General features: G+C 49.5%; 1 protein-coding gene across 4 annotated transcripts in view; it reads left to right on the top strand.

Annotated features, from left to right (window-relative positions):
• Nucleotides 1-7464: 7464 nt before the first annotated feature.
• GGT1 (gamma-glutamyltransferase 1) overlaps nt 7465-14230 on the top strand; it is a 30088-nt gene continuing 23322 nt past the window's right edge. The window contains exon 1 of one of the 4 annotated variants that reach the window (XM_042015119.1): nt 7465-7622. Coding sequence is in view for 2 of the 4 variants with exons in the window: in XM_042015116.1 (XP_041871050.1) it covers nt 13535-13551 (17 nt within the window). In the remaining 2 variants the exon portion in view is untranslated. The other 3 variants (XM_042015120.1, XM_042015117.1, XM_042015116.1) reach the window with 3 other exon arrangements.

Raw genomic sequence — 14230 nt, 5'->3', positions numbered from 1 at the left:
AGTATCATCCAATGCATCTGTAGAAGAATGTTGTGGCTACAGAGCACAGAGTCAGCAAGGATAATTATCTTTCTCGACCTTCTTCTGAGCCATGAATGGGGATGGAGATGTGGATGCTTTGCATCATGACAGCCTCTTTCAAATATTCTACTGGTGACCCCTGTCTGGCTTGAAGAGACAGAGACAAAAAGGGGCTGAACTCTAAAGCAGCCTGGCTAATGCGTTAATTTTGTCACAGTGTTTGTGCAGCTCTCTAACCATGGTAGGCCAGATTCTGAAGGCCCTTCTCAGATTTTTACTGATGCTTGATGAGACAAAAGCCCTGACTGTCCATCTTCCCGTTGGTTCCCTCTCTGCTCTAAGCACCTGCATGGGGGAAATTAGCATCAACAGATCTTGAGATATGGCTGAGGCTGACTCAAGCTAATCCCATTTGGAGGAAGTAGATGCTGAGTAAGGACTTCTGGATCTGGTCAGAGAGCTTTGAGAGAGGCTGGGTCAAGAGAAAATCACTCCTATGGGTTGCAGTTACAGCCACAGAACTGTCACTGGGAGCAAAGGGAAGGACCAAAAGTGCTGGAGCCGTGGGTAAAGATGTCAGAGGAGGGGTGCACAATGGCCTTTCCCTACTGTCTGGCAGCTGGACAGGCTGCCACAGATCTGTGCTCCTGCCTGCTCTGCTCTGAGTTCCGCTGAAAGGAGCAGCAGCGACAGTAGGTTTGGAACCAAAGGATCAGTTTATCGGCAGAATGGCTTTGTACAGCTCAATTGTCTCACACCTTATGTCTGAGAGTCAGAAGGAAACACAATCTGCAGTTTACTTGTCGTGGGGATGAAACCGGCTGGATTGTTCTGAGGCAGTGGGAGAACCAGGGCACACGAGTGGCTCGGAGGATGGCACCGTTACCAGGATACTCCCTCCTCTGCATGTGACTTGGAAATATCCTGCCACAGAGCAAATCCTCTTAACAAACAAACAATTGCAGGGGCAGTTCAGCTGTCTCTCGGCTGTGCTTTAGCACTGGAAACACTACAATAGCATGGATAATAGGAGCTAATGAGAAACACACCAGTGCTCCACTTGGCTTCACTGAAGGAGAATGCCTGGCCAGCAGCTCTCTGTAGACTGAGATAATCCTGCCCTATCTGTGTGTGCTTTCAAAGGGCACATGACAGCGAGTGGATGTACCTCTATAGCTGAGATGGTCAGCAAGGGGAGGAGGCAGGAGTTTGCTTGGAAAGAGTGGACTCTTCTGTCAGTCTGCACCCTCTGGTCTTCATGCAACCCTAGGAGAGACCAGCACCTAACTGCTGAGATGAGCATGCAAGACCTGGGAGATACCAATCTACAAGAGTGTCCCCACCTTTCCTTTCATCTCTGCTGCAGTGTCAAGGGCACCGGTAAACTTTACATAGAGATAGATCAAGTCATGAGCTTGTTTGGTACAACAGAGTGGGAACTGTGGGGTGTCTCACAACGACCACAAGCTGTGGGTTTGAGACTTGGAAATCCCATCCCAGTGGATATTTTAGCATATCCCAGAAGGATGTTATCTTGTTTCTAAACTGAATGCAGGGTACATGGTGCTGCCAACTGCATCTAGCTGGTGCAGCATGACTGAGTCAATTTTACCAAAAATTGCTCCTAACATGAGAAATGGGAAAAATAGAAAGCAAACAGAGATCCTTTCACTATTCACTCAAATTCTGTGCTATAAGCACATCTCCCTGTTGTCACCCAAGTGCCCAGGAATGGGAATGTTCCCAGTTCCTAGTCTTTCAGGCAAGTAAGGAGAGCTCAGATCAGTGCCAGCACAGAAGAACTGTACTGGATCAGAGCACAGGTCTCTTTCCCCTGGGATCCTCAATTAGCAGTGGTTAATGCAGGATGTCTAGCAAGGAGGATAACAACAGGGGGTCAGTGTGTTGCTGAATATTCTCCTTACCATCAGCCATCTGTAGTTCAGGAATTTCCTGAGATGTGGATCTCTGCATTTGATAGTCTTTACAAGTTTTTCCTAAACCCTTTTTTCAGCCTGAGAAAATTTTGGGTATCCACAGCAACTTATGGCACTGTTCAGCTGTGTGAAGAAATATTTACTTTGTTCTGAATCTGTCACTCACTGTTTTCATTTGATGCTTTTGTAGCTTAAATATTGTAAGAGGCAGCAGGCAGTCATTCCTCATTCATTTTCTCTAAGCCACTCTCGGATAAACCTCTGCTGTGTCCCCTCTGAGGTTTCTGTTTCCCAAATTGAAGAGTCTTGGACTTGTACAGAAACCATTTCAGCCCTTAGTTCATCCTTAACCAAGTCCCTGCCTCTCCTCTAGGCCTGCCGTAGCCTCTACTGCACCAGGACAGCAGCCATGGGGCTGCAGCTGCATCCTGGAGCTACCTGGGAGCACACTGGATTTGTGATTTTGCGCTGGCTCCCAGCACTCACCTGGCTTTTCTTGATTGCACTTGAGCCTTGGGCTGATGCTTTCACTGAACACTCCTGCCTTGCTCTTGCTATCACTTAGACCCCGTGACTCAGTTTCCCATTAGTAGGCTGGGGAGGGGATAATCATCTCTCGCCCCTTATGAATTCTCACTGGCAGTCATGGTCAGGGATTTCCAAGGCCTCGTTTCCATGTTGTCCATCCCTACAGGGTCTGTGGCCTGTGCAGCACTGGGCTGGGAGTTTGGGCTTCTGTCTATGGCTGGGGAAGGTTGTGGCTTCCTCCCTGGCACGGCTGAAGGGGCTGCCTTGCGTTTGCACTGCCTGATGTGCCCCTGGCCTGTTCGTGCAGTGCTCAGTGCCACAGCACTCCCTGCAGAGCTGGATGGCCGCAGTCAGAGCTGGAGCCGCTGCCCTTTCCCTTGGAAAGCTGGTGGTGCCGGCAGTGTGACTGCAATTCCAATTGCCCCTGCCTGGGAGGGAGTGGGCGCACGCGCAGGCCTGCCCGCTCACGGGGCTGCTCTGATTTGTATGCTGGTCAAGCTGACTTCGAATGACAATCCTAATTATGTTTGCCTTGTGTATGATGAAGGTTACATTTCTGACTGATTTTGCTGGGCTGGAAGTGTAATTGATTAATTTAGTGCTTAAGAAGGGAAAGAGGATTAAGGCGGAGGTGATGCTGTGCTGCCAGACACTGCATTGACTGCCTCACACTTTTACAGCTTCAGCTTTTGTTTGCCTGCAAACCAGCTTGTCTGAGCTCCCGAGCTGTTATTTCTCGTGGCTCTGAGCTTGTTGTCAGATCCCTCAAAGCCAAGCCTCCTGCTGGGAAGGCAGCTATTGCTCTGGAGAGATACATGCAAAGAGCTAGTGCAGGCTCCAGATTTGATTCCATCATATCTAGGGGCAAATGCACTTGCTGTTTGGCCATGAGCAATTCATGTGGGAGCTCCATATCCCAAATACCTGTAAGCTCTTGAACAAAGCAGCAGACCTGGAGAAGGTCCATCTGTCCATGACAGTGCAGTTTTGGGGAAGAAGTCCTCTTAATTGCAACCATTAAGGGGATTTCTTCCTTGAAACTGCAGAGTACATGGAGATGGAGAGATACAAGATAAACACAGCATCAGTTGGGCTGTAGTCTTAGGGACTTCCTGCAGCATCAGTGCTGGTGGAAGCTGCTGCATGCAGACAGTCACTGTTGAGGCTCTGCATTTGATGGAGAAGTGGTAGCAATTGCCCATGTAACATTCATTAGGTCTTAAACCTTTTGCTTCTAGCAACTGAGGCTCTCTTTGCAGCCCACGAGGCCCTTGGTGGTGTTCTGGGTCTGAGGGGTTTTCAAAAGGACAGAGTTCTGCTACATAATTATGGACACTGGCCTGCTCATTATTGGGCAAATTAATCAAGTTCTTGCAGTGCCCATAAAAGCAGATTTGTTGGGCTGTATATTGCCTGCACAGAGAATATCAACAACCTGTGATCTTGAGGTCACGGTGAGATTGGACAACATTGCTGTGAGCAGAGGGAAGGTCACCACTGCGCTCCAGTGACGCATGGCATTACCTTGACTTCTTAAGCACAGGGGAATTCTGAGCTTCCGCTGTATTTATGGGGAATCAATTACGGAGCTGAGATGCATGGAGGATTTCTGTTACCTCCATTGGGGGAGCATGCTGCACCCATTTCATTTAGATTAATTTTATCTTGATTAAATTAAGGTGGGCTGTGAAGATACTGTGAGGTTTGGACTCACAACCTTGCACTGAACTGCTGCAGTGGCTGTAGTGTCTGGCAGAATGGCAGGGCAGGCAGCTCTGAAAGCATCACCAGAGATACTCCTCACTGCTCTGGAAGCAGTGGGGCTGGCCAGACTCTCCTGTCCCAGTCAGGAAGTGAATCACACACCTGCATTGTGGGGTATCTCTTCCAGCCCTGTGGGGGCCTTCAGAGGGAGGTGGTGGGAAGCTCTGGCTCATCTCACATCCTGCCCCAGGCTCACACTTCCCCTCTCCTTCCTTCCACCTTTTGCACCTCTCCCCTGCCACCTGGGCCTGTGTGTGCTTTTCAGACACCTTTTCTGTCCTTCCCAGCCCTCTCCTTCCCCCTAGCAGAGACACATGACCCTCGGGAAGCCCTCCAGAGAAAGGAAGAAGAGAGGCACTGGGACCAGAAGGAGGTCTTTCAAGGCAGCAGCACAAGGTCCCCTTTGTAACACCTTGTGCTTTTGATCAGCCTGTAAAGGGGAGCAGTAAAGTTAAAAAAATAGCAGAGCAATGGAGTTAGTGAAGCAAATGCTGGCAAGTGACACCTCCCGGGGCAGCCTGTGGTCCCAAGGGGCTGCTTTTCTGTTCAGCCACCTCCTCTGTTGGGAGCACAGAGATGGCTTTTGCCTGCAGATGCTTTCACAAGGCTGATGGGATGTGTAGGAGAAGGCCCTGAGACCTCTCCAGGCATTACCATACATTAGACCATTTAAGAAACTGGTTTAAGACAGGAGAAGCAGTGGAGGAAAGCCTTGCAAGGACTTAAAATGCTTGCCATGGGGCTCTAGCATTTCTGGCTTTTAAGAGGCAGAAATGTCTGATCTTATAATACATCCCGCTGGAATCCCTTTTTATTTTTATGACTCATAAAAATATTTCTGAAGAGCTTTTAGAAAACCTGGCTTAGAAGCGCCCCAGTTTAAAACTATGGGATGGAGTTATGGTTTCATAAAAGAATTAAATCATCTTAAGTCCATGCATGAGAGGCTGAAGGCAGCACCTGGTGCTGCTAAGCTTCTTTTGGAACTTGAAACTACTAAATGCATAGATTATAGTGGCTCTAAGCATCTTAGCAAGCAGTTCTAAACCGCTGAGAGCAACCACAGGCTCCAGGGCAGTGTATGGACCAGGCACTGGAGGCCAGGCTGTGGAGTCTGACCTGAGTAGACACAGGGCATGGAAGCGCTGGTGGCTGGTTTGAGTGGTGGCTGCATGGGAAGCTCAATGCTCTCCCCATCACTGGCTCTGGCAGAGGGAGGCGAGTCCAGCCAGCAGATGACACATTAGATGTCCTCCTGCTGAGAAGGATGGCACCACTGACTAAGACTTTCATGTTCTCCAAAGACCTCAGCACTTTTTAAAATGTGTTTACAGTTAATGGGAGGCCTGAAAAAGCAACCAGCTGTTTTTATTTCTTTTATGTTTGAATATTTTTTCTCCATTTACATCCAAAGATGAAAAGACATCTCTTGTCTAAAAAAACCCCAAATGTTTGAAGAGTACAAGAAGCAGAGCTGGAGTGGGAATTGAAGCATAAAAGCCTTCTTTGAGCATTTCCTTCTCTGCCCAGGAACCTTTCAGAGCCAGGTTGTTACACACCAGTGACCCAGCATTTAGATTTAGATGGCTGATCAGGAGCAGGTCTCCAAGTCTGTCAGTGAGAGCCTGGTGTTGAAAGGGCTTCTCTGGCTGTTCTGTACTTCTCAGCCTCTGGACACTGGACCAGAGCTGTCCCCAGGATCTAGCATGAGTTTCTCCCCAGGTTGTGCCCAGGTCACCAGTGTCACCCACTCCAGCCTTTACAAGCTAAGAGCCACTGAGCCAAACTGACCTATTGCCCTGTTTACACCATGGATGAATTTGGATTTTACAGTGCAGGCATCTGAATTATGTTTTGTCTGTCACCTATGACACCCTGAAGGATTCACTCTGTGGGGTTTGACCTAGGTGATCCCTAGACCTACTGCAGTCTGCAGGGCAGTGCCATGAGCAGGCAGACAGGAAAGGGTAGTGCTGCTGTTTGTTTGAAAAGCAAACAGGCTTTTCCTTGAAGACTTGTCTGTGTCATTAATACCTGGCATCACTGAGCTGCTCAGCACAAAAGCTCTTTTGGGCTTTTCCAGGCTCAGGTTTGGTTTGGATAACACCCATGTGTGCCACTTCTTGCCCTGTGCACAGAGCTTGCTGCTCGCCTCAGTGCCATCCCGCACATGCTGTCCCTCACACCGTACCATGGATGGAGCTGTTCCAGGCAGGCTGTCAGAGCCTGTGATCTTCAGCAGATGCATTAACTGTGTTAACCTTTGGAGTAAAGTGAATTTCTAATGTCAGAACAGCAGAGGCCAACATACAACCTTCCACCTTCCCATACTTTTTTTTGGTCCCCATAGAAAATGCTTTGGCTTTTCCTGTGCTTACTACAGCAGTTTTGTGTGGCTTAGCTCATGTTTGCCTCATCACGTCAGTCCACACAGTTCATTTGTAAAGAATTTCATCCACACCTTAAAGAAATTGAGGAAGATGAGGCTGGGAAAGCTCTGGGGTGCAGGTCCTGCCTCAGTGATTGCAGACAGCAGTGCTGAAAAGGAGGAAAACCAGGAGGAAGAGCAAGCTGCTTTAGAGGAGCTACCTTGTGACAAATGCTTTAAAAGCAGTGACTAAGTGCTTCCCTCCTTTGCACCATCATCCCACAGGGCAAAGGAAAGGTGCTGGGGTGCCACTCCCCAGAAATGGCTTGAACCCAGCCTGGGTTCCTGGCCCTCGGTGTCTCTCTCCACACCCCGGGTATCAGGTGCTATTTACTAACCTGGAGGCTGATGACCCAGGTGCAGCCCCACAGTGAAACAGGACAGGCCCTCCCAGGGAGGATTTATGCCCTCTTTTTGATGCAGTTTGAGCTAAATATAGGGCTACTCTGTGAACCAGGTATTTTCGAGGCCGTGGCAGTGAGCCTGATCTTGGTGAGAAGTAGCAGGTCGTGTCCAGGAGGCAGGGGCATGGATGCCACAGCCCTTGCCGAGTTACCCAGCTTCCCTGCAGCACGGGCGGCGCTTTGGCTGGACAGGACGGGGGGTGCAGGGGGGGTACCCCGTGGAGAGGATATCCCCGTGGGATGCTGCTGCTGGTAACGCATTCCCCATGGCAGCAGCCCCCCTTGGACAAGTGGCAGCCCCCCGTGCGGCCCGCCCGGCCCGGGCTCCCCTTGAACCGCCTCCCGTCTGTGCCATCTAGTGCCCAGTACAAGAACTGGGACTGACCCAGCCTCTCACCCACAGGGGAACAGCCCGGCTGCTCTGGAGAAGAGGCTCTCCTCTCCCTGGGCCAGTCGCCAAGCCCTGGGCCAGGCAGGGATGTGCTGGGAGGACCCCTGAGATGCCGCACCGCCTGCATGGAAAATCCCACTTAGCTCCAGGTAGGATCGCAGCGCGCAGGTGTGTCCGTGGGGCGGATGGAGTGAGTGGCTCTGCTCGGAGGCTGGAGGTGAGATGAGGCTGGGCGAGACCTCGCTGCCAGAGGCTCCAGGTAGGGAGAGGAAGGCTTGAATCTCTTGGGAATCCTGCCTGTGCTTTTCAGGCTTTGTGTTCCTGTGGCATGCTCTAACGCTGCACACGTGTTTTAAGGGGTGAAAATAATGACCTCTGACGGGAATTCTCCTATTTGGACAGATTTCAGTGCTGTTCCAAGGGAGCTGCAGTTAGCTGTACTTGAGTGAACACCCTGGACTGAAAACACTTTGTTTTTCAGTGTGCATAATCTTTGTTATGTCATTTCTTAGGTAAGTTCTTTGTAGTAAGTTATTATATATTTTTAAAAAGTTTCCGTAGCTGTAGCTTGATTTGCCAGCTTTGATTCTTAACTCTGCCTCTGTCCTCTTTATCCTTTTCAAAAGAATACTTTTCCTTTTTACAGACCCAGTTTCATTTATAAGCTCTAAATAAGAGCCAATGAATCAGGAGCTAACAAATTCTTGCTTCCTTCTTGCTCCATTTTTTCCCCCAAATCTTTGTAAGAGGTTTAATGGTGTATATGGTATAAGGAGCTTCCAACTCAAACTCATCAATATATATCTATCCTTTATACTGGTTTATCACAGCCAGGAATTATATACTTTTCTACATTGAATTCCATCAGCTATTATTTGCCCTGTTTCACAGATGTTTTCAAGTTTTCTACAACTGAAATTTTCCTGATGCCTTTTGCTAGCTCCATATGTTATCCTTACTGTTTCATTACTGGGCCACAAGTAAATATATTGAACATACTGCCTCTGGCACCCATAGGACACCCCACTCAGCTTTTTCCACACGAAATTTTGATCATTCATTCTTCACTTGTAACTTGTAGTGGATTAAAAATGATCACCTGATAGCTGCTTCCCAGGGTTTGGATAACCTTTAGGGAGTTAGTAGTAAAACTGTTCAAGGAACAGATGAGCATGTCCTTGTTCCTGGGATCACATCCAGTGTCTGTGAGCTCTGCTCCTCTTCACTTGTGAACTCGATCTGTGTGTTTACCTCTCCAGGATATATTGCACAGGCACATCATGCTGTTTCTGAAACATAAAATTTCCTAATGATTTTTTTTTCCTTGGTACTTAAGTAAGGCTGATTGCTTAGGAAGTCTTGGTAGCCTTTTCAAATATGAAAAGGTAGCAGTGCCCCTTGGCATCTGATAGGTAACTGACTGTAGTGGAAACCCGGTGGTTTTGGAGCTGGCATGATTAGAGCTCTCCTGGGTCTGCTATTGATCTTGGCATGTTGCTGCATTTGAAGGGGCTGATCTTTGAAACTAGGCTCCAGGAAGTAGTTTAAGGATGTGTTTGCATCCTGCTGAGCACTGAAACCGTGAGGATTTCAGTGGGAAGGAAACTCATCTTGAAAGAGATGCAGTCTTTATCTGCTTTCCCTAATTAGTGCTTCATCTTCCTGGAGGTGATATTTTCCACAGCATCCCCTCGCAGCAGGAAGCCAGTGCTGGGGTTAAGTCCCCACTTGCCCAAAGCTTACCTGGTCCTGTGTCCTGAGAGCTCTGTTTCCGAGGTGCCTGAGCTCAGGGCAGGTGTTTGCTGTGCTGTCCCCACACGGCTGTTTGCACACCTGTGGTGGCTCTTCTGCCAAGACCAAGTGTTGCAGAGGCACAGTTGGTTCTCCAGCGGGCTCCCAGCTCCTCACAGGTCTGTAAGCTCTTTTATTGCTGTCCCTCAGTTCTTTGGAACTCATAGTTTCTGCGGCTTCACACCTTCCCCTGTGTAATCCACTCCCAGGTCTGTTGTGTGCCACAGTCAGGCTTTAAAATGTTTGTGTGAGGTGGGTGCCAGCAAGAGTCCATTCTGTGGTTTGTTCCCAGAGCTGCTTAATTAACAGGGAAGCCCAAAATCTCTATTTTGCATGAAAGCAAATGGAGGCTCAGACAGGCAATGTGATTTACTGCAATCATTTAGCAACCGAAACAGGAGAAAACCCCCTTTCACTCCCTGCACCTCAGTGCTGTAACCCCAGGGCCACATGTATGCCTTACCCCAACCCCTGCAGCAGAGTCAGGGTGGGTGCCCAGGTATAACTGGGGAGGTTTGGTGCAGGGCCCCCCCATCCCATGTGCTGAGGAGGCGCTTGGCCTTACCTGCATCATCTCCTGTGGCATGACAGGGCTGTGCCTGGGTGTCACGGGGGCCAAGGCCTGAGCAGGGCTCAACTGAGCCCAGCTCAGACCAGCACAGGAAAGACTTGTGGACAGCTGTATCCCCAAACGTCCATCTCAGCTTTAATTACACTGACACTGCTGCCTGCGTGTAATTAGCAGTTGAGAAACTCTGAGTGTGATTTTAATAAGCTGAGAGTAATGCAATTTGTCTTTTCTATAAGAGATGCTTTGCAAATAAAAGCTGTAATTAAAAAGCACATGGTCAGGGCAAGCAGCGACTGTGCCGTGGGTGTGTGACTGCTCAGTGAGCAGCGTGTCGGGCACATGGCCTGGCCTGGCCTGGCACAGGGGTCCCCCTTTGGGGCAGTCTTCATCATGGGGTTCCCGAGAGACCAGCATGTAAAAACTGCAGGATTTGGCTCAGTTGTGGCTTTTACAAAAGGTTCTTCTCCATCTTCACAGATCTCCGTTGATATACTGTTGTTTTTTGATAAGAATAAGTCTCCTGGGTGTCATCCTCCCCATTGCTTTTCATTCCTGTCACCATTGTGTTTCTGTGTTCTCACCCACAAGCCCAAATTAGCTCGAGGCTGGTGGGATCTCTGTGGCAGAGGCCAGCAAGGAAGCCAGGGTGGCATGGGGAGAGTCAGGAAGCCTTTTCAAGAGCAGCCAGCATTTCTGGTAGCCTCAGATCTGGTCAGACCAGGCCCTGGACTCTGCCTCTCTTTCCTGCTCCTTCCTGCTCTCTTAAAAAAAAATCCGTATCTATAAAAAGATAATCTCTTTTATCTAGTCTTCTGTCTCTGCACAATTCTGCCCTGCCCTGCTGGAGTTCAAGTTCATTTCTGGCTGTGGGAGCTCTCATGGGGGAGCAGCCCTGTTAAACCCCAAGGTCTGTTTCCCCCAAACCCCCATAACACACCAGGCTGATCTCACCACAAATTGTTCCTCTTCCTCAATGCAATGGGGCGACTGTGAGGGGACAAGGTGGGCACAGCAGCTGTCAGAAAATGCTTATACCCACAGCATCAGAGGGCCAGAGTTGTTGGCTGGTGTGGGGAGGGGGGAGAGTGGGAACATTGCTCCAGCCTGTGGCAAGCCCTTTTGCCTCCATCTGCAGGGGAAGGTGAGAGCCTTTCCCAGGGAAGGCCAATCTACCCCCTGCAAAGGTCCATTTGTGCCTGATGGCAGTGGTTGCCGTGGCTCTCAAAATTTAGGGAGTGTCTGTGTTTGTAGTACCCCTCCTCTTGACCTGTGGGAGACACCTTGATCCTTGAGAGTGCAGAGCCAGAGGTATCCCATGCATTGCCATTTCTCCCTGGGAAGGTCAGGGGTCAAGGGGCTCAGGTCGATAAAGGGGGTTAAAGCAGCTTTGTGCTGTGCCCTGCAGGTGTGACTGGCCCACTCTGCCTGCTAATTGCAGCCCTGGCACATTGGGCAAACAAACAAAGCCTTCCCCAGAGATCAGGTTGAAATGTGGCGAAGGCATCTGTGGCTCCCAGTGGCAGTGGAAATGGGAGCAGGTGTGGGCTCAGCAGATGGGAAAGCACCGGCATCTGCCCCATCCCAGCATGGAGAGGCTGTGACGTAAAGGCTGAGCAGCCCCTGTGTGTGGGATGGAGGGGCAGAGCTCCTGTGCAGGCCTGGTTGCTGTGCAGTGCTGTGTGTCCAGCCCCTGCAGCTTGTGTGCTCCTCCCAAAGCCAAGTGTGTGTTCCCAGAACTGTGATGCTACAGTCTCTGCCTCCAGCCCAGCTGGCCCCCTCACACTTTCCTACACAGGTTCCAAGTGCTTTGAGGCAGAGGTTTGTGATTCTGATCTCTCATAAGCAAATGGCCATTTCTGGTGCCTTTTGCAGCACCTAAGCAAACAAGTCCTGAAGGAGATTGGGCCAGGGGGAAGATGAACCAGACAGGGACTCTTTTTTCTGATCTGTACTTGAGATGTGAGTTCTGTTCTTCTGGTAGCATGAGGCATCTCTCAGGACAGAAGACTTGTTGGTGTTTTAGCACTTACCCTTTCCTCATTCCTGTGTTATGCTCTGCCCAGGGGAGGAGATGCCGCAAGCACCAAACCTGCCAGATTTCTGCATTCAGGTGCAGAGGCCAGTCAAGACAGGCTCCTGTCTCTGGGGTCTTCTTTTGTATGAATTTTGTGACTGCCCGTCTGGAAAGCACAGAGTCACCCAGTGATTTCAGGGTATAGCCTCAGGCTGGTGGAATCTGAACATACTCAGCTGCTTTGCTGTGGTGGGCTGTGACAGGAGCCTGTTCCGTTGTACAATGGTGCCCATCCCACGTGTGGGCCATGGCTCATGGTTTGCACTAAGGGTGGATCTGTGGTGTGTGTTTCTCTTCTAAGGTCAAAACCAATGGGTTGCAAATGGCCACACAGACATGAACTGGATTGCCCAAGCCTTAGTTGGACTACATGTGAGCCTGAAGCAATAGGGCAGTATTGGAGCTGCAGTGAATGACTTCTTTAGAAAGAAAAATTCGTTTATTTCCTGAGGCCGTTGTTCTGGGGAGCAAACCCAGAGAGTATGAAGTGCTGAGAGCCCCTGGAATAAGAGTTATAAATCCAGATTCTCTCTTAGGGTATGAGCTGTCTTGCATGGTGTGCACCTTTCCTGTGTAGTGCTATATGAACTATTCGTATGGCTGCTGAGCACCCTCCTCACCTGCCCACAGCAGAGAAAAGGGTCCCAGTGTAAAGATCCATGAAACTCTTGTTTTTGGGTGTTCATCCCAGAGATAGGTTTGCCCTCTGAGGCCAGGCAGTAGTGTAGCCAGAATGTACATAGCCCCTGCCCACTTAGTGCCAATTAGAGCTTTATCCACAGCCTTCTCAGGGACTCAGTGGAATTTCTTCCCTCGCAGCACCTGAACAGCCATCAGTGGCTCTTTGCTGGGTTGATTCCCACCACTCTGTGAGCTGAGTGGCCCTGCAATGCCAGCAGAAGGCACCCCCAGGGCTGGGTAAGCAGGTTGACTTTGGGGAAAACAGATTTGGGGATGGCTGCACTGCTGCTCTGCCCTGTCCCTCTCTGAGAGGCTGCTACCCTGACCCTGCCATGGGGTAGGAGCTGCTGAGTGGTCCCACTGAAATCTTGTCATACTAAGGTAACCCGGGACAGATTCTGGCTTACCAGGATGTGCTGAATTTTATGCTGAGAGGTTTCATTTGTTGCTCCGAGAGCAGTAGAGCTGATCCTTCAGCAGAAACTGCTGAGAAAGGAACAAGAAGTTGTGGGGCTTCCTGAGAAGCACAGCTCTCATGAGGCGAAATTTGGGTGGGCTGCACATGCAGATCTCTGTGGGTCAGTGTTCATTCATGCCCAGGAATAACTTCTGAGCCTCACATCTCCAAGTCCCACTGATTCTTAAGCAGAATGGAAAGTGGACCTTGGCTCTTGCTGGGGAGGTCTGTGTTCTTCTGGTTGTAGGGCCTTCTTGCTTACGTTAGACTTTAACAGTAATTAGTTACCCAACAACTTTCGGTAATAAGGTGCAATTTTTCCATTAAGTGGCAAACACTTTGAACCTCCCCCCAGCTCCTCTGCTGCAATCTAATCTGCTGTCATTTTTCACAAGGAGATGGAGGGTGCTACCTTCACGTTTTATTAATTTTCTGTTTGCAGTGGGGGAGAGACCAAAGCCATGAGGAGCACTGAACACAACATCCCATGAAGCTCCAGGCAAGGTGCTGTAGATGTGTCAGCCTCTGCACTTGTTGCTTCCAGCTGCCTCTGGGTTTACTGTATATATCAGGCATGTGACAGGGAAGAAAGGTGATGTCTAGGAATATGGTTAAGGAATATGGGGGGAAGATTGCTTATTCTAGCCCAGGCACTGACCTGAAGCTCTGGGCAAGATTGTCTCTGTTGTCCTGTCTCTGAAGTGGGGATATGAATGCTTTCCTCATGTGGGCCTGTAAGGCTCCCTGGCCCTGATAGTAGCTTTAAAATGCTGTTAAATAGTGAATTTTTTTGTGGTGATGCTAATAAGAATTTGGCAATCTGGACAGGTTATGGAGTTTGGAGATCTTCCTGGAGGTGCAGCAAGTACTGGAGGCTCATTATTTGGCAGGCAGCTTTACACAGTCTCCCCTGTGTCTATCTCTTACCATGAGTGTTGGTGGAGAAATAGGGGAAGGGACCTATTATGACTCTGTTCTTCCTCTTTGTGCTTACAGTTTGGTTGGAGTTTACTTTGTCACCCACCCAGAGTGTTTAGGTTGTCTCCAAACAAACTAAACCTGTCTGTCAACCTGTCTCCTGTAAAAAACATGCTGCACCTTGAGCAAGTGAGGAGCTTTCCTTGGGATGGATGGGCCCTGCTGCAGTTGTGGTTGTACTGAAAAATACCTGTTGGGTGCACAT

This window comes from Corvus kubaryi, unplaced genomic scaffold (assembly GCF_017639235.1).
Source record: "Corvus kubaryi isolate FWS band 111438036 unplaced genomic scaffold, C.kubaryi_AGA036_p1.0 split3-37173, whole genome shotgun sequence".
Lineage (NCBI taxonomy): Eukaryota > Metazoa > Chordata > Aves > Passeriformes > Corvidae > Corvus > Corvus kubaryi.
The sequence above is the reverse complement of the archived record's forward strand: the minus strand, read 5'-3'. Positions and strand labels throughout refer to the sequence as shown.